The sequence below is a fragment of the Parasteatoda tepidariorum genome, chromosome 5, assembly GCF_982258835.1.
Source record: "Parasteatoda tepidariorum strain Cologne lab strain chromosome 5, Ptep-v5.0, whole genome shotgun sequence".
Lineage (NCBI taxonomy): Eukaryota > Metazoa > Arthropoda > Arachnida > Araneae > Theridiidae > Parasteatoda > Parasteatoda tepidariorum.
In genome coordinates this window covers 28,445,105-28,471,588 of record NC_141759.1, presented here as the reverse complement: position 1 = coordinate 28,471,588, position 26,484 = coordinate 28,445,105, and the positions used below count along the sequence as shown (strand labels likewise).

At 30.4% G+C, this 26,484-nt stretch overlaps 1 protein-coding gene and 1 long non-coding RNA gene across 2 annotated transcripts; one reads left to right on the top strand and one right to left on the bottom strand.

The window, feature by feature from the left end:
* Positions 1 to 249: 249 nt before the first annotated feature.
* Positions 250 to 3,176, bottom strand: LOC147808725 (uncharacterized). Its single transcript, XR_015433659.1, has 2 exons — positions 3,105 to 3,176; positions 250 to 649 (listed from the first exon to the last, which is right to left on the bottom strand). It is a non-coding gene; the product is annotated as an uncharacterized LOC147808725 (long non-coding RNA).
* A 1,282-nt stretch (positions 3,177 to 4,458) lies between these two features.
* LOC107448177 (carbonic anhydrase 7) lies at positions 4,459 to 23,688 on the top strand. Its single transcript, XM_016063293.4, has 7 exons — positions 4,459 to 4,551; positions 12,736 to 12,810; positions 13,743 to 13,904; positions 16,559 to 16,704; positions 18,193 to 18,252; positions 20,028 to 20,282; positions 23,422 to 23,688. Exons 1-7 carry the CDS (start codon positions 4,500 to 4,502, stop codon positions 23,539 to 23,541), a joined length of 870 nt encoding a protein of 289 aa, XP_015918779.3. The 5' UTR covers positions 4,459 to 4,499; the 3' UTR covers positions 23,542 to 23,688.
* Positions 23,689 to 26,484: the final 2,796 nt, after the last annotated feature.

Genomic DNA, 26,484 nt, shown 5'->3' with positions numbered 1-26,484 from the left:
GTAAACATACTTAATACAATGAGTAATTTAACCAGTGAGAATAGCCTAAACCAAATTTACAAAAATTACAGTTTAAAATAAAACAAAATTAAAAAAAATGAGCACTATAATGAGAAAATAAAATATCATAGTAAAAGGTGATAACATATAGATAAATTTGCTTTACAGAGTGGAACAACTGTAAGTCAATTTTACTTGGAGATGGTAAGATTCGTTTAATGCAGACTCTTATAAAAAAAAGTCTACATGTTTCGCAGAGAACTTTTATTAAAACATTTTCCAAATTTTGAAAAAAATCAAATGACACACATTTTTCTTTCTTTTAGTTTTCACTAGTTATTAATACAGAATCACAATAATTCGGAGAAATAGCAACGGACATTTAAAGGTTGTATCCGGAAGAAAAAATGCTCAAGTTAAACACTTTGCCGGGGGATGTACATGGGCAAAGCATTTGCAGAGGAGGCCTGATGAAATCATTCCCACAGCATCCACATTATTTATAGTTTAGCATTGACCACAGTGCTGATGTAAAATACCCTCAGAGGTAGTTGGATCATGGGTTTGAGTCCCCTGGACGCCAGACTAACTGTAACAGGCTTAGTGGTTTTCCTCTCCATGTAAGTGTTTTATCATGCATTCAGCTCGGCTAGAACATTTAAAACAGGGCTTATCAATGTAAGAGTATTTTATTTGAATAAGTAGTTAAAAGTTTCTATCACAATGTACACAAATACATTCATAAAGATTTTATTACATTAAGAATAGGTTTAGCTAAAATAATTTTTATATATAATATTATTGAACTAATTTAACACGTTGAATGCCATAGGGGTCACCGGTGACTGGTGCTGAGTTTTTTCGTAGCGCCACTGGGGTCACCGATGAACGGTGAAACCTCGATTATTCGAAACACATAATTCGAACAAATTTTTAATGCTCTAATTTTTTTTGATATTATTATTATTACTAAAATGGTTTATATACTGAAAAAATCATTTTGGCCAGACGGGCAAGCCATGTAAAATTAGTGTGGCATTCAACATGTTAAAGAAAAAAAAAGTGTAAATCTATCTAAGCTTAAATACATAAGAAAGTGCAAGGATTGTTTTTAACACAAAACAAAATTGGAGTCAACAAAGAAAATTCAAATGTAAATCGAAAAGTAATTATTGATAAAAATAATTATTATTTATAAAAATATTTAATAATTAAAAACATTTTTTTGCATTTACTGGAACACAGTCAAGACAGAAAGTAACAGCAAAAAAAACTATTAATCATTTAGTTATACTAATAATATAAATTTAGATTACACAAACATTAAATTGCCTTTCAGAGAGCAAAAAAGAAAAAAAAAATTTCACTGTATCAAGTTTATACACATATCAATCCTTACAATCAATATATTTTCTTTCTAAATATTGTTATCAAAATTGCTTCGCTTCATATTTTTTTTACTACAGTTCAGGAAAAGCATTAGTTATAGATTAATAAAAGTTTTTTGATAATGTTATTCTAAGTAACACAGGTAAGGTAGCAATAACAATAAAAAAAAAAGTTTCTTAAAAATTATTATCACTGATGCTGAATTAGAAAGTTTTACTAGGTAGCTTTTCGTAGCAAGAAAACATGGAGTATAAAGTGTTGAGCATTGAATATGAAGTACCAAATATTTTTTTAATAAATTATTCAGTATATATCACTAAAGCATTAAGAATTTATCTTGGAAAATGCCAGTGACACAACAGCGATTCTGCATATCTAATCCATTTGTGATCCAATGAATGTTATGCAAATAATTTTTTTATTTTTTATATATAGTTATTGATATCAAAATTATGTAAATTAAACTGCTCTAGTTAACAATACTTTAATATTTTTTAAAAAGTTCAAGCTGTTAAGTACTTGGCATTATATTATTTTAAACAAAGAGCAAGGTACTCATCACCGCCCATCACTCAACCATGACCAAAAATCCTATTTCTAGGGCTTTACTTTTTAACGGCCATGGTTAAAATGCCATGTAATTTTGATACTGGTCAGATAAAGTGGACTCCGCTTGAGCTAGCTCGTTTGAATCTTCTGCATGATAACCAATGAGAGAACTTTCAGTTGTGGCATAATTTATATGCAAAGTATACACGCCAGTTGTTTTATACATTGCCAGGATCTAACTCATTACCCTAGTTCTCTAATAAGCAGTGTGAAAGATAATTTAACCAGCTGTGCCACAAGAGCATCCTGGAGCAAGCTATTAATCCTTTTTAAAAATCAACTAAATTAAATTTCAATTTGAAATGCTAAAATTTTTAAAAGGAATTTCACAGTCATAAATAATTATATATCCCATGTTATCTATTTTGAGTCATAAATTCAAAACTAAAATTTGAAATTATACACTGAAAGCTGTGATGTTAGAATAAAACATTTTTAAACATTAGTACTTTTTCAAAAAAAATAATAACTAATTAAAAATTTATAAATCATTAGAAGATTGCCTTTTTCTCCCATGCTTACACCATATTTAAAATATAAATAAAGCATAATCTTATTTTTTTCTTCAGGTTTATATCAACTGTAAGTTTAGTAACAGTTTGAAATAATTATAATTAGATATCAATGTCAATTGTTTTCTAAAATAGCTAATGATTGAAAGTATACTTTTCATAATTATAATAAAAATTCGAAAACATTCTTCGTTGTTTTTTAAATTATTCAATCATTCTGTGAGAGAATTTCTGTGATAGCTCTCGAATGTAAACTAAGATAAACAAAAAAGCAAATTGGTATTTCAAATAAAAATGATTTCTTATTCATAGCAATCGCCACATTGAAAACCTCATACAAAATTATAATCAAACACTACAGAACAAATATAGGGCACTTTAAAAACATTCCTCTTAATATTATAATGATAAAACATAAATAATACAACTACAACAGAAATGTAAACATAACTAGGGTTAGCTCTCTCGCTTAAACATTTTTATAAGATTTGTAGCATTAATAATTCACTAATAAAAATTGAAATGTATTAATAAAAAAGATGCCGTCGTTACTTAGGAATTAATATAAAAATAAGATATAAGTATTAAACTTACCAAATTCAAGCATTTTTATAACATCAATAGAACACATTTGAAGAAAACTTCTTCCATCGGTAGCGTGGATGCACAAGAGGGGACAGAAAACGTATTTCGTCATAAAATTTTTCACTGATGTGCGCATGCGCTTGTTCTCCGTTACATGATCGTACCGAAGAAAAAGAATTGAAGCGAATTTGAGAGGCACGAATGTCTTTTCATTGACTGGCCACGCGCATTGACTGGCGTTTGCTTTGGTGCCTTTAATTTGTTGTGGTGCCTCTCATTTTTAAAGGCACATTAGTTATGTGCCTCTTACGCGAGAAAATACACGGTACATTTAGCCTGTGCCTCTGAAATCAGAGGTACAGTTTTTAGAGTGTAGTAAAAGCTTTTCAGTTATAGCTAGTTTTTGGGAGGAGTTTACTTATTCTTTTTAAAACTATTCAACGATATCTACATTATCCTTGGAAAATAAACAGTTTCATATATAAACTAAAATTATAAAAGAAATCTTGATAGTTACAGATATTTTATTTTTCTCGAAAAAAATGCTAAAATGAAATGTCTTTCGTACCAGTTTTTGCACTTTTCCGTCTTGCTATATAGGCTTTCAGCCATGCATATACTCATAGATGCGTAACATCTACATATACTTTTTAGGTTGAAATCATAGAAACTACAAGAACACATGACAAAAGAATTTTCATTTTTAAGGGACGTTTTTGACGTTCAGTTGTCTATAACGTGTGTCATAATGCGAATTAGTTCTTGAATCAGTTATGATACACATAACGTAATATTGTGGTCACGTCTGATCGATCTTCGTAAGAACTTCATTATTCTAGACAACTCAAAGAAATAAATCATATTTTTACTCTCTCATTTATCATATCAAGATCTTAGATAATAATTCTTACATGATGTTGGGAAATTTATGATTATTGTGATGTTTCTGCATAGACTGCGTGATTTAAGACTTAGTAAAGAATGCATTACATTTCTTAAAATAGATCACGTTTTGCCAACTATAACCATGCATGGGAACGCTATAAATCATTTATGATACATAGTTACACAAAGAATGAATATATAATTATGATTCTATCTAGTTTTCTATGAACTACCTATTATTAATTAGTATTTACATAGCTGATAGAGATTAAGAATTTAATTTAAAACGACATGGAGTTTCTTTATTGAAAAGCTATTGTGAAATACATTTGAAAATAAGCGTACTGAAAGTATAAGATCATAATTATGATTTCGATTTTAACTGATTTTCAAATGAATAAATTGTGCATCTGGACAAATATAATTTATGGGATTGTTTGAAAATGAGATAAATTTCATGGTATATAAGCATGGAAGATTTTTCAAAACCTCACTATTTTGAGAATACTCAACATAAAAATGGATTCCTTCTACGTCCAAACATATATACTTGTCATTGGAATCATATGCAGTAAGTTATATTCTTTTTTGTTTCCACACGAGATTTTGAACTGCTTTCAGATATTTTTGCGTTGCTGAATTCAAATATGCAATCGGTTTCTCTATTCAAGCTACAGTCTTAATGCAATTTAATAACATATTCATAACCAGGAATTTTTAAACTTTACTTGAGGGAATACAAAGTATTTCCCCTTCTCTGCTACGCAGGGAGTGGTAGGAAGAAAGCGGTAATACGGTTCATGATGCGATACGTTAATTTCACATGTTTTTCCCCTTTAAATATTATTTTTGAAACAGCAGACGTGTGAATATGCATTTATATAAACAAATTATTTATAAGCTTGCGCATTCAGACAAAAATAAATTAATCTAAAAATATTATTAAAAAAAATCCGTGGCTTTTGGAACAAACTAATTTCGGATTTGAATTTCCCACGTTCATATCAGGTACTTGTTTAACTACAACAAAAAATTGATCCCTAGGATTATTCATTACTTTTAGAAAGTGTGTAGAGTTAAAGCTTCAGAACTCTGTGTAAAATTTTCAAAATAATATTCGAAAACTCACCACTTTAACTTTCAGCCTTTTTTGTTTCAAACTCACCTAGCTTTCTAATTAGATACGAACATGGCAAAAGGGCCCTAAAACCTCAGACGTCCAGTTCCACTACAACGAACTAAGGCTCCTAGACTATCAGAGCTGACCTATCAAGCAATATTGGAGCAAACAAGTTCGCAAGTTAACCCTTTCAGTCCCAGTGATTCCAATTGGAATCATTACATTTAAGATTTTTTATCTGCTTACCTAAAACTCCATTTATCTGCTTACCTAAAACTCCATTTATCTGCTTACCTAAAACTCCATTTGATTTGAAATAGGCGGTATTTTAACCCTTTCAGTCCCAAATATTTATTTTTCAATAAAAAAATCTGAAATTTGTAAAACAGAGTCATTTTGCATTCAAGAGAACGAAACAAACAGAATTTTTTTTTTTTAAATTTCTTTAATAAAATTTTAAATGATTCCAAATGGCATCATTGGGAATAAAGTAGTGAATCACGAAAATCACTAGAAAAGTTTTTGAATATATATTATGCATTATTTAAAGATTTATAACTATATAAATGGGGTATTTTTTAATAACTAAATAAATTATAACTATTCTGCAAGAAATATTTGGCACTATTATATTTATTACACATTGAAAAAAATTGAACTAATTTTCATCATTATTGATATGGTTAGATGAGAACCTTATTATTTCTCAGTATTACTTATTTATTTTACATGAAATGTTTTAAAACAGTTCTTAGTATTGTTAAGACAGGTATGCATTGGGGTGCATCCAGAGCCGGATTATACCTTTCGTAGGCCCTAGGCATAGCCGTTCTTGAGCTCTCCCCTCCTTCCCCCCCTGAATTTCGTAGGCCTTAGGCACGTGCCTAGTGTGTCTATAGGTTAATCCGGCCCTGGGTGCATCAATTGAGTTGTAATTAACTTTAGATTCCATTGATATATCACCTAGAACATTATCACTAGTTTCTTCATCTGAATCCAAGTCTTCTATTTCGATGTCAGACAAGTCTCCATTCATAAGCAAATGAACCGCTTTATCAATAGATAAAGCTTCTGGTTTTTTGCTTTGGCATCAGGAAAAATAATGACAAAAAGAAATAAGTCTTTTTTATCCCAAAATCTTAGTAAAACTTGAAAAAGTAATAAGAAAGAGCAAAGAAAAACGATATAAATTCAAAATAAACAACGCATTAGAGAATGATATAGAGTTGTACTCAACTCCCACTGATTCCATTTGGAATCATAGCTTTTCAATAAATAAAAGCAATAAATTTTCAAAATGAAAATTGTTAAAAATTGTTGAAATACTATTTATGAACATTTAAATAAATAAAAATGAAATATTTAAAAATATTCTTTAATTTAAATTGCCTCAAAAAGATATTTTATTTCAATAACTTTTATGGATTTGAACAAAACTGAAACAAGTATCATTTCAATCACAAACACATGTAGTGCCGCCATCTATAGGTGAAAAATAAAAATATATTTCGCTAGAGGAATGTTTGTAGATTAACGTTATGTTACATACCTGCCAACTTTCACTCTTTCCGAGAATGGGTTTTCAGAGTGGTTGTAATACAATTAACAAAAAGCAATCTGACTCAAAAATATATTTACATTTTGATCCCGTTGAAATTCGCTTGCTCAAGGACTATTATGCTTTTATATACACTGGTTATCATAAATTAAGGAAAAATCACAAAAATAGCGATAACTCTTTCAAAAGTAAGCCAAACCGTGCAAAATTTGCATATGTTGTCCACTAAGAGTAGCTGAGTAAAATTGCAATATGCAAATTAGTGGCGCTGCACTCGGCTTACGTCATCTGCCTGGAGCATAAAATTCCAAGTTTGAGAGAAAGCACACAAATTTTACTGTGATTGCGACATTGAAAATCTGAGATAGCCAATTCGTAATAATGACCTCTAGGCATCATTTGCCTGAAGAACTACGATGGAGAGCCATCGGGAGACTAGAGGCAGGGCAGAGTCAATCAGAAGTGGCCAGATGGCTAAATGTGAGTCCATCTGTGGTTCATAGACTTTGGAGGCAATTTCAAACCACAGATTCGGCATCTAGGAGGTTCAGTCAAGGACGGCCAACTGTTACGACCAGTGCCGATGACCGATATTTGACATTAAGTGCACGCAGGAATAGAACCGCTACTCCGACACATCTTAGATCCTCTCTTGCTGCAGCCACCGGAAGGTTGGTGTCAACGTCAACTGTGCGCAGAAGGCTCCACGAAGGTGGTCTGTATGCGAGACGACCAGCCATTTGCGTGCCGCTCACATCACGCCATAGGAGAGACCGTTTGCAGTGGGCCCGACAACATGTCCACTGGACGTCAGATCAATGGAGGCCTGTTCTCTTTACGGATGAGTCCAGGTTTAGTCTAGAAAGTGACAGTAGACGTTATTTGATATGGAGAGAACCTGGGACCCGTTATCATCCATCAAACATCCGTGAAAGAGATGCATACGGAAGAGGCAGTGTCTGTGTTTGGGGAGGCATATCCTTAGGAGGGCGCACATACCTCCATGTCTTTCCAAGGGGAACCGTGAATGCTCAGGTTTATCGAGACAACATCCTTGATGCTTATGTGCGCCCATATGCCGGGGCAATTGGTGATTGCTTCCTGTTACAGGACGATAATGCAAGACCACACAGAGCTCGCATTGTTGATGATTATCTTCAACAGGAAACAATTACTCGCATGGAGTGGCCAGCTCGATCCCCGGACTTGAATCCTATCGAGCACGTTTGGGATGCTCTAGGGAGGCGTGTATCTGCCATCAATCCGCCCCCTCAGACCCTTGCCACGCTTGCAACTGCTTTACAAGAGCAATGGCTCTCACTTCCTATTGAACTGATAGACCGCATAATTGAAAGCATCACACATCGCTGTTTGTGCTGTATTGCTTCTAGAGGCAATCATATTCCATATTAAAGGTACTTTTTCTATTGCAAACCGATACTTCCAATTTGTTTATTTTATACATGTGCTAATTTCTATACTACTATTAATGTCTGATAATTTCTTTTTATGTTGTTTAATACCTTACTATGTGTTGTATATTGTGGGTAAGTTTCATAAAATTCCATGTGTAATTTCTTGAGTTATCGCGATTTTTGTGAATTTTCCTTAATTTATGATAACCAGTGTATTTATTGTAATTATCTATATGTAGTGGTGGTCAAACTCATTTATAATTATCATTATAATTCAAAAAGTTAATTGGAATAGCATGAGTATTGCTACCACTTTAAATATGAAAATAAAATCTTCCGGGAAATCCGGAAGAGTTGGCAAGTATGATGTTAGTATTAGTTATGTTATTACAGAGATGCCAACTGCGCCGGACAGGCCAAAATAATTTAAAAAACGGTAAATAACTACAGACTAAATTTTGCAAATGGTTGACAGTATTTGCTTGCTTTTAAAAATGTATAGCAAGTAATAAATACTTTACTTTACTTTATTAATCCAAAATTGGGTGCCTGGGCCACGCAGCGGCCCCTAACCCATCCATCATGAAGTATTTACAAGTTGAATTAACATTTTGAATTATGCAGCATTAAGGTAGCAGAACAGAAGATCAAGCAAATTTGCTTGATAAATTAAACATGAATTGATATTTAATATGAGTCATGATTTATAAAATAATCAGAAATTCTCATGAATATAAAAAGCACAATTGATATTGAAGTATTGAATGGGATTAAATTTGATGCAATCATAAGTTGTGTTTTAAAAGTGAATTAATTTAAAATATAAACAAGTACAATTGAAATTTTAGCATTGAATGGATTTTAAATTTGATGCAGTCATAAGTTGTGATATAGATATGAATAGAATCAAGATATATACAAATACAATTGACATTTTAGCATTGAATTGAGTTAGAATTACGTGATTTGTAAGACAAATGTGAAATGAATCAAAATCATGAAGTTTTAGCATAAGTTTTGCATTTTCTTAGTGGTTTCCTTGTCTAGCTTCCTTATCTAGTTAGTTTCCTTATCTAACGTGGCAATAAGCAGCATTAAATTTAGTGTTGAATTTACCAGTTCATAAGTTCAGTAGAATAGAGTTCTATGTTGAGTGAAAACAAGTCAGAGGGAGACATTGTTCAGAAGTGGACATGATTGTTTGCAGTAGTTGGAAAACTTCTCTGTCTTTTAATAGTTCTTGTAGTTCTTTTAAAATTGAGACCAGTCTATGAGCTTTGCCTGCTTTTGAAGAGGGAACTATAGCTGGAGTGACACGATGGCCCCTCCTAGGGGGACGGAAGCTGCATCCCGTGTAGTTAGCAGTGTGTGCTTCCCCACAGTTACAGCATTTTGGAGGTATGTTGATGTCCTTATGGCACAAATAGGATCGATGACCCGCGGCACATTTAACACATCTGGGAGGAGAACAGCAATTTCTTTGAGTGTGACCAAATCAAGTAATAATACTATGACAGGGTTCCCACGGTCCTTGAGAATTTTAAAAAGTGGTAATAAAAATAAAAGAAATTTTGACATTTTTATTTCTGTGTAGCCACCACTAAAAATTGTTTTCTAAAAAATATATATATGCACGAAAATTTCAGCACTTTACGATAAAAAAGTTTATTAAAATAAAATAGTATATTGTAGCTCCACCCTAAATTTGCTACCACCTTTTAAATTTTTCAAGGACCGCGGGAACCCTGTATGAAGTGGCGAATTATATAAGCCTACGCATTGTTTTGAAATAGTGGTGGATTAAAATCTACTAAATCGAACTTATTAAACCAATAATTACAATTAATAAACTACCACTTGAAAATATTTATTCGCTGTGCTTATGTAAGCTCTTTGCTCCAACAATAAATGATAAGTCGGCCTGTCTGATTCAGGATCTCTACAACGAACAATCGAACGAATTGGATACGAACACATATCCTTCTTCCGGATTTTCTAGAAGATTTTATTTTCATATTTAAAGTGGTAGTAAGTACATACTATTTTTTACTTTTATAAACTTAATTTTTAGAAGATTTTGATCACCACTATTCTTACAAAAATTAAGCACATATATTAATATGCGTTACTATCATGGTTGTTAACTTAAGCTTTCTCAAATACAACGTATTTGTTTGCTTAAAATTGAAGTTTAAATTCCGTTTTAATACCACTGGGAAAAATGGTAATGGAAGGGATTAAAAGTTGGCAGGTATGCGAACAAGTATTTTAAATGCAACAAAAGAATTTTTCTCTCTGTATTATTCAAACATGATTTTTGAAAACCCTAATTTCCGTCTCATCCACATTAACACGTTCACGCCGGGGTGACCCACCGGTGGGTCACGTTGGATTGTCTCATCTTGGCAGCGCACTGGAGTAAAAACTGGTAACAATAAATTTAATATTTTAGTTTTTTTCCGGGAATAATAAAAATCCATAACTACTAATTTTTTTAAACGGATGCAATTTTTATTTTGAATTGCTTCTTCGCAGTGATAAATTTCCTTACAGTGAATTGTTATTGTTGAGAATAGATTAACTCCTCCCGAATATTATCTAATATTGAAATAGTTCTTCTACCAGTATTTTCTCTTTTCCCGTACCAGTATTTTTCACTTTTCCCGGCGTGAACGTGTTAAATTATATTTACTCAAGCAAAGTGCTTGTTTTTCTATTAGCTACCACATCGACTGCTAAATTCAAAATGTTATTACTATAAATTTTCTGTAAATTTCTAGATGTATGGGATAGGGGCCGCTAAGTGGCCCATGCTCCCAATTTTTGTAAAATAAAGTAAAGTAAAGAACGTATTAAATAACATCGATCATTTTTGCATATAAATTCTTAATAACGAAGCTAATGTTTTAAATCATTATATATATATTTTTAATAACAAAACCATTGTTTCATAAGTATGATGGAAAAATATAGGTTAATATATTCTGTTGAAAGTTAGGAAAAGACCATTGCGGTAAAGGATTTAAGTAATCATCTGCGACTGATAAGACCGTTTCATTTCGTAATCAAATTGTACAAATATGCTTTTAAAACAATATAAAAGTATTGGAAAGCACGTCAGACAGAAATTTATTTTGTGCTATATTTTACGATATATAATTTATAGAATTACTTAAAAAAAAGTTATAGACTCTTACTATAATCCTACACTTGGTGACATATTTTGAAATACACGAAAAATATTCGTTTCTTAAAACGAAACAACTATATGGCATAGCAATTAATTTGACTGGAATAAATCAAATGCGGAATAAAAGAACTTTTACTTTTGTTTCGCTGTAGAAGAAAATCGTCTGCAAGAAAACAATATTTATTATTCTTTCATCATCTCCTTTAAATGCAAACAGAAAGAAAGACATGTTTTTTACGATTATTAAATATCATTTTTATTAATTCTTATTACTTGATAATTAATTATTGTTATCAATTTGAGAGCAAGCAAAAGGATGCTGTACAACGTCGTTTCAAGAGGTAGCGATATGTGCTTTCGCACTGGGAGCTTGGCAATCATTTGGCCTTGCACGTAGATGCAAACAGTCTCTCTCGATAAGAATAATGTTTTTTTTTTCTTAACTTGCAACACAGTACTGTATTTCTGGTGTTGGTAATTTCAAGAATTAAGTTTAATGGCGGGTTTCGTCTTACCAGAACTGACTGTAGTACTACTTGTAATTATCACATGCACTATGGTTTGAAAACCCCAGGGTAACCAGGATGTCTACAGATTGCAAAATTTTCTTTTACCTTATTTCAATATCGACGATTTTCGTAGATTTTTGACCTAATTTATTGCTAAGATTATATCTCTCCGACTAACCATGACGATGGAATTGGAATCAGTTTCTAAAAGGAACTGGTTATTGGTGATTACGGAACCCTCACTATGAGAGATTTTCTTGGATTTTAGTAACTAATTTTTAAGATAATATTTCTCCGACTAACAATGTGGATGGAATTGGAATTATTTTTTAAATGAAGTGGTTATTGATGATTACGGAACTCTAACCACGATAGATTTTCTTGGATTTTTGACCTAACTAATTTTTTAAGATAATATCTCTTCGACTAACAATGAGGATGGAATTGGAATCAGTTTTTAAAAGGAAGTGGTTATTGGTGATTAGGGAACCCTCACTGAGAGATTTTCGTTGATTTTAGATGTAACTAATTTTTAAGATAATAGTTTTCCGACTAACAACGCGAATGGAATTGGAATCAGTTTCTAAAAGAAAGTGGTTATTGGTGAATAAAGAACTCGCACTAAGACAGATTTTTGTGGATTTTGACCTAACTAATTTTTAAGTTAATATTTCTCCGACTAACAATGCGGATGGAATCAGTTTCTAAAAGGAAGTGGTTATTGGTGATTACAGAAAGACAGATTGTCGTGGATTTTTGACCTAACTAATTTTTAAGATAATATTTCTCCGACTAACAATGAGGATGGAATTGAATTAGTTTTTAAGAGGAAGTGGTTATTGGTGATTGGAGTTGAGATTTTCGTCAATGGTCTCTATATGCAAAGAATATTAACGCAAAAATCTATCGTAAGTGCAAAATACCTTATTCGTATAACAATAATAATCAATGCCATTATTGCAGGTATAACGTCCTCCAGAGCAGTATGTCCATCTGATCGAAACAAACCTTGGTGTTATGATGATAGTCTACCCAATGGTAAGAATAAACATTTATTTTGAAATATAAAATTTTTTCATCAAAAATTAAGCTTATTGATCGTTAACTATCTTACTATAAATACAATCTAACTTTAAAAACATATTGAAAATGAGAAAAAAATTGATTCGCAAGTACTACACTATATGAAATTCTGGCTCAAATTACGGTAAAAAGTAGTGGCACCAGAAGTGCTAATACTTTTTATAGTATTTTCCTGTTTTGTTCCGTAGAATAGATGGAACAAAAAATCTGATATACCGTAATTTTTACCGTAATAGTCACTGTAAAATCACCAAGTCATTATAATTAAATATGTATTAATAAACTGTATTTTTCTCAATAATATTTACTGCTAAATCACTAAATCATTGCAATTAAACAAATAATATTGTAAATTTACGGTATAAAATGGCAAAAATAGATTTTGCAGAAGTACATTTCTCATTACAGTACCATTATCCGGAATTTTGTAATTTCCGGATTTGCTTTTTTAAGGGACAGAGTATTTATTGTAAGTAACTAAAGTGTAATCGTTTCAAAATACAAATTACTATATTTTATTATTTCCCAAAATTTTATTTAAGAGTTAATACGTAAGTAAGAGAGTATTACGTTACGTTACATCATTTACGCTTGAAAGATAATAAATAGTTGCACAAATATAAGAGTTATTACGTAAGTAAGAGAGTATTACGTTACGTTACATCATTTACACTTCAAAGATAATAAACAGTTGCACAAATATAAGAGTTATTACGTAAGTAAGAGAGTATTACGTTACGTTACATCATTTACGCTTAAGAGATAATAAACAGTTGCACAAATATGCTTATTTGCTCGAAAACACATTAATTCGTTTGAAAAATATTCATTTTTAATTGTTAATATATTAATTTACAGAAAATGACTGATTTTATTCCTTTCTTTAGGTCCGTCAAATTGGTACCGCACGTATTGCAATTGCAGCGGACAAATGCAATCACCCATCAATATCATAACGTCACAAGTGTTGCAAGACCCCCGTAACCTTGTAGTCACGAATTATGACAAACCTATTAGGCAAGTCAAGATTGAAAATAATGGCTACAGGAGTGAGTTTTAAAGCGTTTTATTAATCTACTTTATGTAAATATGTATTTTATTCTCGTGCCACAGGTCCTTGGTTCGATCCTCGGGCCGAGCAAGGTTGACTCAGCCTTTCATCCATTCAGTGGGTCGATGAAATGAGTACCAAGCTTGGGGCTAAACACTGGGGGGTTCCACGTTCGACTGACCACTCAACTGGAACAACTGCTGTTGCACCCCAGAGCCCAAGGTCAGGAAAACAGATTTGGCACAGTAGGCCTTAGCATTGAGTTTAGTTTTTATTTTATTTTTATATATTTTATTATATTATCTGCGCAGATATGAAATACTGTGTGCTGTTACTGAAGTATAAAATATTCATTATACCATTCATTCATTATATTTGAAGATTTATCGCAGATAATTAGGTATGCTTAGCAATTTTATTTTATTTTTTTATGCTTGGTCATTTTATTTATTAAATTTGACTTACAACTATTTTGACAATTTGTCTAAATATATAAAAAATATGGGTTGTGGACAAGGAACTGAACAAAATGGAAGAAACTAATGTAAACTAATGTGGAAATTAAAATGACCAAACATAAATATTTAATGAAATTAATATGTATATTAGTATGATAATAACTATTTAATGTATGTATCATAACTATAGATGTATGATAACTAATATATGTATGATAACTACTTAATGAATAGTTCAAAGTTAAAGCAAAATAAAATTCAATGTAGTAAAAGAAAAGATTTTTTTTAACATTTAATTTTTTCAAACACTAATTATTTTCACACTTACTTTAGTTTTAAACAGAATTTTGAAATATATTATAATTATTTATTTTGAATTTAGCTTAATGTTATTCTTTTTTTCCTAAATGAAAATGTATTCTTATATCCAGAAATTATGTGTTATATTACTGATTGAGTATTGTATTAGAAGATTATTTATCTCAAAAATGAAAAAAAATTACATAAGAAAATTAATAAAAATCATACCTTTGTTAAATTTCTTTCAAATCATAAAATTATTTTTAATTAAAGTTGTATTATTTAGAAATTTTAAACAGTGATATTTTTTATGATATTTTAAATCAACTTTTTTATTAAAACAAACTCATAATATTTAGCAATAAAATATATAAAAAAAGTAATTTTACTAGTAAATTAAAAACAAAATAAGAGAGGTCTGTGAGAATAAACAAAACAAGAGAAGTTCTGAAGAGTATGGTGAATGATTCAAGTCCACAGCCTGCAAAACCAAAACTTTGTAACAAGTGTAATAAACAAGTATGTCGAAAATCATTTAAAATTAATAGAGTTAGAGAGCATTACGAGCATTGACTTTGAAAGTGATTTTTTAAACAAATAAGTACACAAGTTAAGTTACTTTTTATCATGGTAAATTGACACAATAATTCGAGGAATTATTATATGATTTATTTAAATTAATAGTAGTTTTGTACTTTTATTTCCAACAGTTATCATTTCATATTTTGTACCATTCCTATAGTTTCTCCTGTATTTGTACTACGGTATAACCATAGTTTAAAGATCATAATAAATATCTTTCACAATTTCAAGTAATATGCATCCACTTGATGTATTTTATACAATGTAATTAATATAGGCGTGAGTGTTGTACTTTATGGCAAATTTAATTGTTTCATTTTTTTATTCAAATAGCAAAAACTTAATTAACTGTTAAAGTTAGTAGGAAATGCATTGTACCTTGATCTATAAAAATAATTTTTAAATTGTGAACGGTTTTATAAACTTAGAAAAATATTTCTCAAGTTAGAAAAATAGGTCCAAGACACAAAACGATATAGCATCTTGGATCATTTATGCAAAGAACGTTTTATATCGGACTATTGTGTATTAGTCTCGAGGTAGTACTGTTTATTGTAACTCAGGTTCACGGCATGAAAAGTAATAACTTTTTTCAGACCCAACAAAAATAATTTTATTTAAAAATTGCTATTTTATCTTAAAGAGAATGACCATTCGGTATTTGTCTATTCTTATTCTGTTTTCCAATGGAATGACTTTAAGATTTTACTTTCCATTCAGCAACAAATTACTCGGCAACTGAACTTTAAAGCTTTCTAGCACATGCCTGGATAACCGGAAATGTGACCAGCATAGCAGATAACATTTTGAATTCACACATCACATTCTCACATCACAGAAAATTGACTTTACTGAATTTATTTGATACAGGTATAAAATGTATTTAGTGAATGCAAAATTCTTCCCCTGACTAACACAAATAATAACACTGATCCAAAATACGAAACTCGCTACTACTATTTCTCCTCCATAGAGTCCATCCATTCACTGACTTTATTTGATACATGCATCAAATGCATTTAGTGAATGCAAAAGCGTTCCCTGAGTAACGCAAGTGATAATATTAGACCAAAATACAAAACTCACTACTGTTATTTCTCCTCCATAGAGCCCTTGTATTCACTAATTTATTTGATACGAATGTCAAATGTATTTAGTGAAGGCAAAATTCTTCCACTGAGCAAAGCAAGTAATAACATTGGTTCAAAATACAAAACTTACTACTGCTATTTCTCTTTTTGTTCTTGTTATTTAATTCACGGTATCAAGAATCTATGATTATATTTAGAGAAATTTCTTTTTACAATTTCAGTTAATATGTATCCCATGGATGGTGTTCAAAGGACTCTGACATTTAACGGATCAATATACACGTTGACGTCTGTTCATTTCCATTTTGGTAGTAGTTCAAACGCAGGCTCAGAACACGCAATTAACGGACGAAAATACACTATCGAAGTAAGTGCCCTTTTATCTCTACTTTATCCAAAAACGCGGAATTATGTAAACAACTATAACAGTTGAACGAACCCATAATAAAAATAATATCAAAGAATTCAGTTATTCTCACTAAATGTCTGCGAACTGAATTATTATTAAGGGGTAATGAACCACCATTTCTAAGTTTTTGTGTAACTTGAAATCATAAAATGATAGTGACATAATATTAAGTAAAAAAATTATTTTTCTCTATAGTTTCTTTTTGCATTTTTACGATTTTATTAAATCTTTATTACTAAATAAAAAAAATCACCGTATTTTTATAAATTTTTTTTTACGTGGTATTTTTATTTTTTTTAAAATAACGTATAGTGCAAAGATGTACAGGTTTAAAATTCGCAAGGAAAAAAAAAAGAATATATTTTGTTGCGCACTTTTATCTTTTCTTCAAAATAGTTATTGCTGTTTTTTGGTTAGCAGTAGACATGAACCACATGTTTCTTATCAGGGTCAATACTGTCATGTAATTGAAAAGCGTAAGCGACGAAACGCAACGTAAACATAAGCGACAAAGAACGCAGAATTGAGATTTTTATATAGTTGGCATGTATGCATAGTTGAAAATAGTTTATTAATGTGCAAAGAACCAAATAGATTAATGTGTATGAGCCTCAAATCAAATTTTTTAAATATGAATTTTTTGAAGAATAAAAAAAAACTGAAATGAAACGAATACAGCAATATTTATCTTAAACATATGAATTTTGGAAGCAGTTTTAGTATTAATAAAATAAGCATTATTATAAATGATACTAAGTGTTGGCTGTCAAAATTAAATAACAGATAAAATAATAAAGGTGATAAAAGGGTTTAAAATAAATTAGTTAATTTGAGGGATAATATTTTTTCTATTTTTAACGTAGAAAAAATTAGTTACGGTGTTGCAACACAACTGGTGAAGATTTTAAAGGTTTTTCCAGTTTGATACTGGTCGTACACTATGCTACCATGTGTAGTAAGGTGCACGTTAAATGTTGGTATGCGTTAAACGCTTCGTTTTCAGCAAAATATTTCATAGAGTGGTAGATATTTAATAACCAATAGTAATTTGCCATTATATTTAAATCCTCATCGCTAATATGCTAATACAAGTGTCGTTGCTTATAAACTCTTAAATTATTCTTATGTGGTGGTGTGGAAAATAAGTTTAAATAAATAAAAAAACAAAACAATTTAAGAAAAAACATAGCTACCAATATAATAAATATTTACAAAAAAGCACAGAAAGTTGGCATCTGTCATTTCCGAACTGGCGTGTAGATAGAATTTATATTTATATTTTTGACGTCACTGCAATATTTTATTTTAATAGTTTAAAGTAAATATAACGATTGTAATTTGAATGATTAAGAATTTTTTTTTCTGTTTTTAGCAGAATTTGGTAGTATCTCTTAATGTCTCATTTTAAATGCTTTAAAAATTAACAAATTAAAAAATTTTTTTCAGTGTCATTTGGAGCACAAATCCCAAGATGGACGTCTTCTTACTTTGTCTTCTTTTATGCAGGTATACAAGCTGTTATTTAAAATATTATTAATTATTTTAAATGAACTGTGCAGACTTAAAGGAAGCAATCTGGAACTGGACTAGTAAAATAATTATTTAATATTAGCTGAATATACGTCATTACAACGTGGTAAAAGGAAACCTTCTTAATTAATTTTTTAAAAAATATATTCTCTTACCATAATCCAAAGCATACGACGTAGGAATTACGTAGTGAATGAAAGCTGCACTGAAAATGGTTGATAAATCATTTGCCTTTAGAATTGTTCAGGAATTAGCTTACTTTTTGATTACAAAACTGAAGATGCTGTATTTAATAAGCATTATTTAAATATTTTCCCGTAACAGCTTTTGTAAAGTCTCAAATATGTGTTTTTTTTAAAAATATTTTAGTCTACTTATTTGTGTTTCGATCATTATTATTATGTAAATTTCAAAAATATTTCGTTTATAACTAATGAAGCAAAGAAATTTAACTAATACAGGGGAAAATATTAAAACAGTTCAATCGATATAAGAAAAACGTTGGCCATATAACTTTTAAAATATGAATTCAATGATATCATCCTTGTACATCTCGAAATTCTTTAAGATAATTTTACTTGTGATAACATATCATAGGTGCATCACAGCTGCATACGTGACAACTCTTCCGGATTTTCCGGAAGATTTTATTTTCATATTTAAAGTGGTAGTAAGTATATGCTGTTTTTTCTTTTATAAACTTAATTTTTAGATTATTTCGATCACCACTATTCTTACAAAAATTAAGCATATATATTAATATGCGTTACTATCATGGTTGTGATCTTAAGTTTTCTCAAATACAACGTATTTGTTTGCTTAAAATTGAAGTTTTAATTCCATTTAAATACCACTGGGAAAAATGATAATGGAAGGGATTAAAAGTTGGCAGGTATGGAGCTGCACAATAAGCTAATGGTGTTGGGCTGGGAAACAGTCGTGAAGATCAATTGAAAACAGGGCATGATTTTTGATACTCTGTGGAGAAGATGGCTCCTCCCACTTAGGGGATATATATATATATAATATATATCCCATCTTTCCTAGGGTAACTGTTTATAAACCAGAGCCTGCCTACATGGATAGAAAGCCGTTTATAGACTTTGTCCGTCATTCATACATACTTTCACAATTTTAAAGTCTACTGGTGTTTCCTGCATTCATCGGTGGTGGCTGTTAATAAACCAGAGCCCATTCCATTCTTACAAAAAAAAATGTAGTAAAAATAAGCTGTTTATTATACTGGACAATTAAAAATAAATTTATTTAAAAAAGGGCTACAATTTATTTAGAAGCTTACTCAAAAATCTTACTAATCCAGTATAAAAGATCATGCATCCAAACTATTCCGTCCAGTTGCTTTACGAATAGCTTATCATAGTTAATTCCTACCTTAAAAATAAATCAGAGCTTATTCTTTAAACAGAAATATTAAATAAGATAAAAATTATTGTTCTAAGTGGTTTAAAATATTTTCAAAATGAAATTGAAGAAATGAACTAGGAAAATGGCTATTAATTAAATCTGTTTCAAATTTATCAATTTTTTTTAAAAACTCTTTGTAGTTTGAATTATTTCGGTAAAACCTAATGATCTGATTGGTATAGTGAGTATGAGAATACATAACAAGAGTCAATTATTATCAAAGTCAAATTAATTATTATTTGTTGATTAGCAGTATCAAATTAATTATTATTGTTATCGGCGTTAATTATTATTTATATACTGACTACTTCTTTTTATTTTATTAGCAAGGCCAAATAAATTTCTCTATCGATGTCATGCTGGTTGTCAGGGGTTCTTATACGTATGAGGGTGAATATTTTCAAGGTCAAGTTTCAAAAAGTGATTCCAATAATCCAGGGAGAACCATGATCTACCTAGATGATCTAGTTCAAGTCGGTGGAGCGTATTATCGTTATGCGGGTTCAATTGAGTTTCCTCCGTGCAACGAGACTAAGTACTGGCTGGTTATGAAACCAAACAAACAAATATCATCATCTCAGGTATAAATTCATAGTACTAATTAGTTTTAATACTTTTTGTCCCTCAAAATAGTTTAAAATGGTTATTTAAGTCGATTCAAGATTAAGATAAACCACATTTTCGAAGCATTTTTGTTTCATGACTCATTAATGACTAAGCACTGAATGTGGTCTACATGTTAAAAAAACACATAGATGTAAAAAATTTTAATACATACATGTTTATACCGAATCAATACCGCATTTCTGATATCTTCCACTTTAACCTTTAACCCCTTGGGGACGGGTGATTCAGAAAAGTATTCGTACAAATTCAGAATCAAGTTGTAAATCAACAAAAAACGGTAACCTAAATGTAGTCGTTGCTAATTTGACAGACTTACCTTGCTTTTACTTTAATTATTATTAGTTTAATCATATATATAATCAATGTTGCTTCAAAGTATAACTAAATAGTTTTATTTTGAACAAAGTGATGATGAATTAAATAAATCAAACAAATATAACTCCGCCCACAAATAAACTGCTAAAGAAATACTTTGATTACCAGTTATATCTTTTTACCCTGATTGATACGGTTTTATGCTGGCACATATTTGTGACAGTCGGCGCGACAGGGTTAAAAAACATCACTCTAATTTGAATGTAAACTTCATATAACTTATGCAATTAAAATTTCATGATAGCCAAAACTTCTTATTTCCGCAGAATTAATCCTAAAAATGAAACTCTTGTTCTATTTACTTCCTTTTTAAAGATATAAACCGTACAGTTAAAAGGACGTTAGAACCTTGATTAAATCTGACTGAAGAAGTTTAACTCCAATCACAGTTATTGGATCTTACCTATTAACCAATTATTGGATCTAACCCATTAGCAATTTCACACCTAATAGTAGTGTTAGAAACATGATAAAATGCTATATTTTTTATGTTGATCACTTAAATTTAAATTGAAAAGTCTTATGTTTTCAAGTATGTCTACAGATTCAATTCAGAGAAATAGGGATAAAATGATAACAAAGATAATTCCCAAAATAAATGACAATTACCATAATTTAAGGTTCATAATTAAACAGACCAAAAATACCAATAAAATATAAAAGTAAGATCACGTGGCTCAAAGGTAGCAAAATGATGATCGATTATTTTAAGCTCTTAAATTTTATTTTTTGAAATAATTCTGTAATTTTCAACTATGTCAACAGTTTCGATATGCATAACGAGCAGTTACAAAATTAAACTTTTCTTCAAACAAAATTAATCTAATCTTACCGGCATCCAAGCGATGCACAGTACTTACTAGTGCCGTATTTAGTGCCATTACGAGGGCCATGTCGACGTCCACGTGACGACGTGCGCGATCCAGTGCCATATTTAGCCGGCTTTAGAGTGATACTGTTTGATAATTGGCCTTATCTGCTTCAAACTTTAATTGATCTTAATTGGATTAAAACAACTAAAAGTATATTTGAATACGTTTAATATGCTTCGTAAGAGTTTTGGTGGATCAGGGGATAGAGCGCTTATCCTGCCAGTGAAGTGAATGGGTTCAAATCCTAGTCTATGCGAATTCTGCAGCCGGCTCGCACAGACCACAGTGGTAACGTAAAATATTATCAGTGCTTGACGGATAGTGGGTTAGAGTCCCTTAGCCATTAGGCTAACTGTGGGAGGTTTTCGTGGATTTCCTTCCTATGTAACTCAAAACACGGGTTAGTTTCATCAAGAAGTACTGAACGAAGGAAAATTTCTCCCGATACTTGATTGAGGAGTTCCCTTGTCTTCTAGATTGGGTTCAAAATAACAAAGAAATGGAGTCGATAAATGATAGTCGTAAACCCAAAATCGGTTGATCAACTGTGGTTATAAAATAAAAGCATTTTAATTTAAACTTTTTGCAAAATCTCCAAATGTATTAATATGCGTAACTTAAATAAGAAAAAGCTGTACAACAGTTTATCGATATGCAATGTGCGCACATTGCAGACTGGTTCAACGGAGCGGACTGCCGTAAGAAAAGGGTTAATGTGAAGGACTAATTGTAATTCCTTTTGCTTAAATATATTGACATAAAACGATATTTCAGCTAATTTTGACTCAATGACGACCGGCCAAAAAAAGTGGTCAATAAATAAAAAAATGTTTACATATTTGTTTATATAAGAGCAGATATTTATTACTGATAGTTACCTAAAAAATGTGCTTTGACATCAAATTCAATTTATTAATTATCTATATTATTAATTAACAATATTATTAATTATCTATATTTTTAATACATTATGGACTAAGTATATTGTCTGTGCCAAAAAAAAGTCTTAATTTTGAAGTCTTTGAGCTACCACTATTTTTTATATTAACAAAAGAAACTTCGTTTGATAAGGTCGTTAGGTTTCTATTTGGTAAAGAATGCGCTTAGTTCCTAAAAATGCGTCCTGCGATTTCAAAATAACGGCATACCTGCCAACTCTCCCGGATTTTGCGGGAGATTTTATTTTCATATTTAAAGTGGTAGTAAGTATATACTATTTTTTTCTTTTATAAATTTAATTTTTAAGTGATTTCGATCACCACTATTCTTACAAAAATTAAGCTTATATATTAATATGCGTTACTATCATGGTTGCATACCCTCCAACTGCTACGGAATTTCCGTAGTTTCAGAAATCTTCTTTTCAGACGGTAGCAAAATTAATGTCTTAATATTTAAAAAAATTAATTTTAGCGTAACTTGTCCACTATTACTTATAAAAGTGCAGGCCATATGGCTAGATTCTTAAGTTCTGATAAAAGTTTTATGAGAGATCCATTTGCCTTAAAAATTTCTACTTTGGTTCGCTACCACTAGAAAGATTTATTTTCAAAATCCTCTTAAGTTGGAGGGTATGTGGTTGTCAACTTAATTTTTTTCAAATACAACGTATTTGTTTGCTTAAAATTGAAGTTTTAATTCCATTTTTCTACCACTGGGAAATATCGTAGTGGAAGAGATTAAAAGTTGGCAGGTCTGTAACGGTAATGAATTTAAAAGCGTTGCGTGTTTCTAATAAGTTGCCTTAAAATATCTAGTTTTTCAAGCATTGATCGATAATTTAATTTATTTAACAAAAAGCTGACAGTTTTGTTTTTGTTACTTGATCGCATATTTTTATTTTCAGCTTCAACAACTTTACAGTCTTTACCGTGCACGACGCGGTGCTAGCAACCTTGAACAGTGTCACCTCATAAACAATTTCAGACCTATACAACCAACAAATGGTAGACCTGTCTACGGTTAAAACCGTGTTTGCAGATGCTACATCAGCGCATTAATTTGGTTACTAAAAGCAATATTGAAGCCGTTACTGCTTATCAATGTCAATTATTATTCTTATATTAAACAATTGTATTATCGAATCAATTAAATAATAAATATTGGGAAAGTGTCTTATCATTATTATTTTAATACAAGATATACATAACCATTTGTACCTACCAATAAGCTTAAGCAATTCCTAATAAGAAGGAAAGTTTAACATTTTGTGAAGGTTTTTTTATTTCAAATTACGTTTTTTTTAATCCAAAAATAAGGCACCCAGCTCCACTTGTCAAGAAAGGTGAAGTGCACCTCCAAAAAAGATAAATTTTCATTAATTAATGCTAGTATATAGTGTAGTATTTTTCAGTGAGCATTAATTAGAAGTTTTTCCTTTTGAAAATTCTATGTTCCATGCTGTTTTAAGATTTGAACGCATCTTCTTTTATTCTGCGACTTCTAAGTATCTTTTTTTCTTATTTCTTTTTGTGTTTTAGTCTTCTCATTCTCTCCTTATTTTTAATTTTCTAATTATATGAAAAGGAAATCTTATTACGAACACCTTTTTGGTTCCAACTCACAATATTTTTATTAATTGCAGTGGATTCAAACTAAGGAAGAAAAATGTCACCAATGTAAATTGTTATAACTGAGGTTGAGCTCTACGCTCGGCATTCATAATTTTTTCCGATGATCCAACATTTTAACTTACAAATTGGTGAGATGTTAAGAAATGTGGACGCTTGTGTTATTCACTAATTCTAAGAAATGTTTGTGGGATTTTATTTGAAACTATAAGTTCTTAACATTAAGGACAATGTTAAGGTTAAGCTAAAAGCAGGGAACAAAATCAGTTTCTGGATATGTGTTTTCTCCAAACGTATTAATATGCTAATTGGTTGTGTCCAATCCCTGGCACTTTTATCGCTCTCTTTTTCTATGCATTCATAGAACTAGAGAAATATTTACTCTTTTTTGAAATATTAATACAAAGGCTGTCACTTTAGTTCCTTACGCTTGTTACAGATGGCATCTATTTACAAGAAAAAGTTTTTTGCAAATTAGTAAATTAGTAACGTTTTTCACTTTCATGATTCGTGATCACAGTCATACAAAAATACAAGCACGAGGCCCCAAATTAAAGGTAAGCAATTGCTAAGTTACTCAAATGAAGGTTCTAAATTTTCTAATAACACAGAATAGGTAAACATTATTAACTATTTTGTATTGTTAGAACTAAAATAAAGCTTTTTTTTCTTCTCATTGGCATGAACTTCCGTACCGTCATGGAAGAAAGTCTGTCTGTAATAAACTAGAACTAGAAATGTTGTTAATGATAGAGTCAGAATGTTTTTGAAGTATGTGAGATGCTGTCAGAAACAACAGAAAATGCCTTGGTGTGTTACTGTAAACGAATATAAATTATCCATTTGCAAGGACACACCACGTAGCTGAACAGACAAGCATGAAGTTTTAACTGAAAGATAAACAGATGTTTAGTTACTTATGTGACTATTCTAAACTTTCCAATGATACATAATAGGTAAAAACAATTATTGTTAAAGGAATTTTTTTTTTCATTTTCAAGATTTTCCATGCAATCATGAAAGAAGGTTTGGTAGCAATAAATTAAAAATGTTGCTGATTGACAAGCATATGAATGACTGTTTCGACTAACATATGAATTGACAAACGACATGTCGACAAACCTATATATCTACTTAAGGGTCACTCTCACAAAAAGGTGATTTTTTAAGTCCCTTAGTAATAAATATTAGGAAATACAGCAGATTTCTTAATATTTTTCTTCATCATTTTTCGTAAAGTTCTAACTAACAAATCATATGCATTTCTGCTAAATATATCTAATATTTAATTCTTATTTTTTAATAAACATAACTTCAAAATCCCCTCCGTGGACGTCCCTACGTCTTTGACACAAAATAATTTTTAATGGTTGTTAAACAATTTAAATGCCATTTTAATGATTTTTGTAGTTTTACCTAGTTGAATGTTTATAGTAACTTTTTAATTAATATTTAAAAAAATGAAAAATTCTTTTTATAAAATAAATGACTAGTACACTTTGTCCATCAAAAATGAAATCTCCCTCCATGGACAATTAATATAGTTCGGTAAATACGCAATAAAAAATGCATATGCGAAATCCCTATAAGACAGCTGCTGGAAAAGGTAACCATTCCATTTTCTAATGTTAACTATCAGTTGTTTTAGTTCTCTTTGGTGTCAGTTTTGGATTGTTGTGTTCAACTGGGGTTTGGCAAAGTTCTCACCGTATACTCCGTGAACATCATAAAGAAGGTAAGAGAAAATTATTTTACTTTTGATAGATGAATTTTAGATTGCAAAAATAGTATATTTAATTAAAAGAACTGCCCCATTTTTGTAACTTTAAAATTAAAAATCAGTAAAATTCAAGAACTAATTTTTGTCCCCTCCGTGGACATAACAAGTCCACGGAGGAGAGGACACAGTCAATGGAAGAGACAATGTGTTCGATAACCATAATACAATTTTAATAATTAAAAAACTATTTTCTTTTAATTGGTTTTCTTTTAAAAGGGACAAATGTGTTAATTTGCTTGTATTTTTAAAGAAAACCAATTAAGTTTAACTTTTTCTTATCAGAGAAGTAAATATTGGCAATTTTTCTAATTAATTTCTGCGATGTTCAACATTTTTTTTCTCTTCAAATTTTAGGAAAAAAATGGTAAAACCAAAATGTAAAAAAAGAAAGCAATCAAATGCTCAAATGCAAAAGAGAAGGGAACAGAAAAAACTTAGTATGAGACAAGCTAGACAGAAATTAAAAGAAAACCCTATACTGTTTGAAGAAAGTAAAAAAAAAAGAGCAAGAAACTTTAAAATCTGTATCAGAAAAAGATTTAACAGAAAAATCGTGATT

Excerpts from the sequence above, each read along its gene's own strand:
- LOC107448177 (XM_016063293.4), top strand. The coding sequence starts at position 4,500 with ATGGATTCCTTCTACGTCCAAACATATATACTTGTCATTGGAATCATA. Across the intron at positions 4,552-12,735 it reads TGTCATTGGAATCATATGCA|GTATAACGTCCTCCAGAGCA; the intron begins GTAAGTTATATT and ends CCATTATTGCAG. Across the intron at positions 12,811-13,742 it reads TGATGATAGTCTACCCAATG|GTCCGTCAAATTGGTACCGC; the intron begins GTAAGAATAAAC and ends TCCTTTCTTTAG.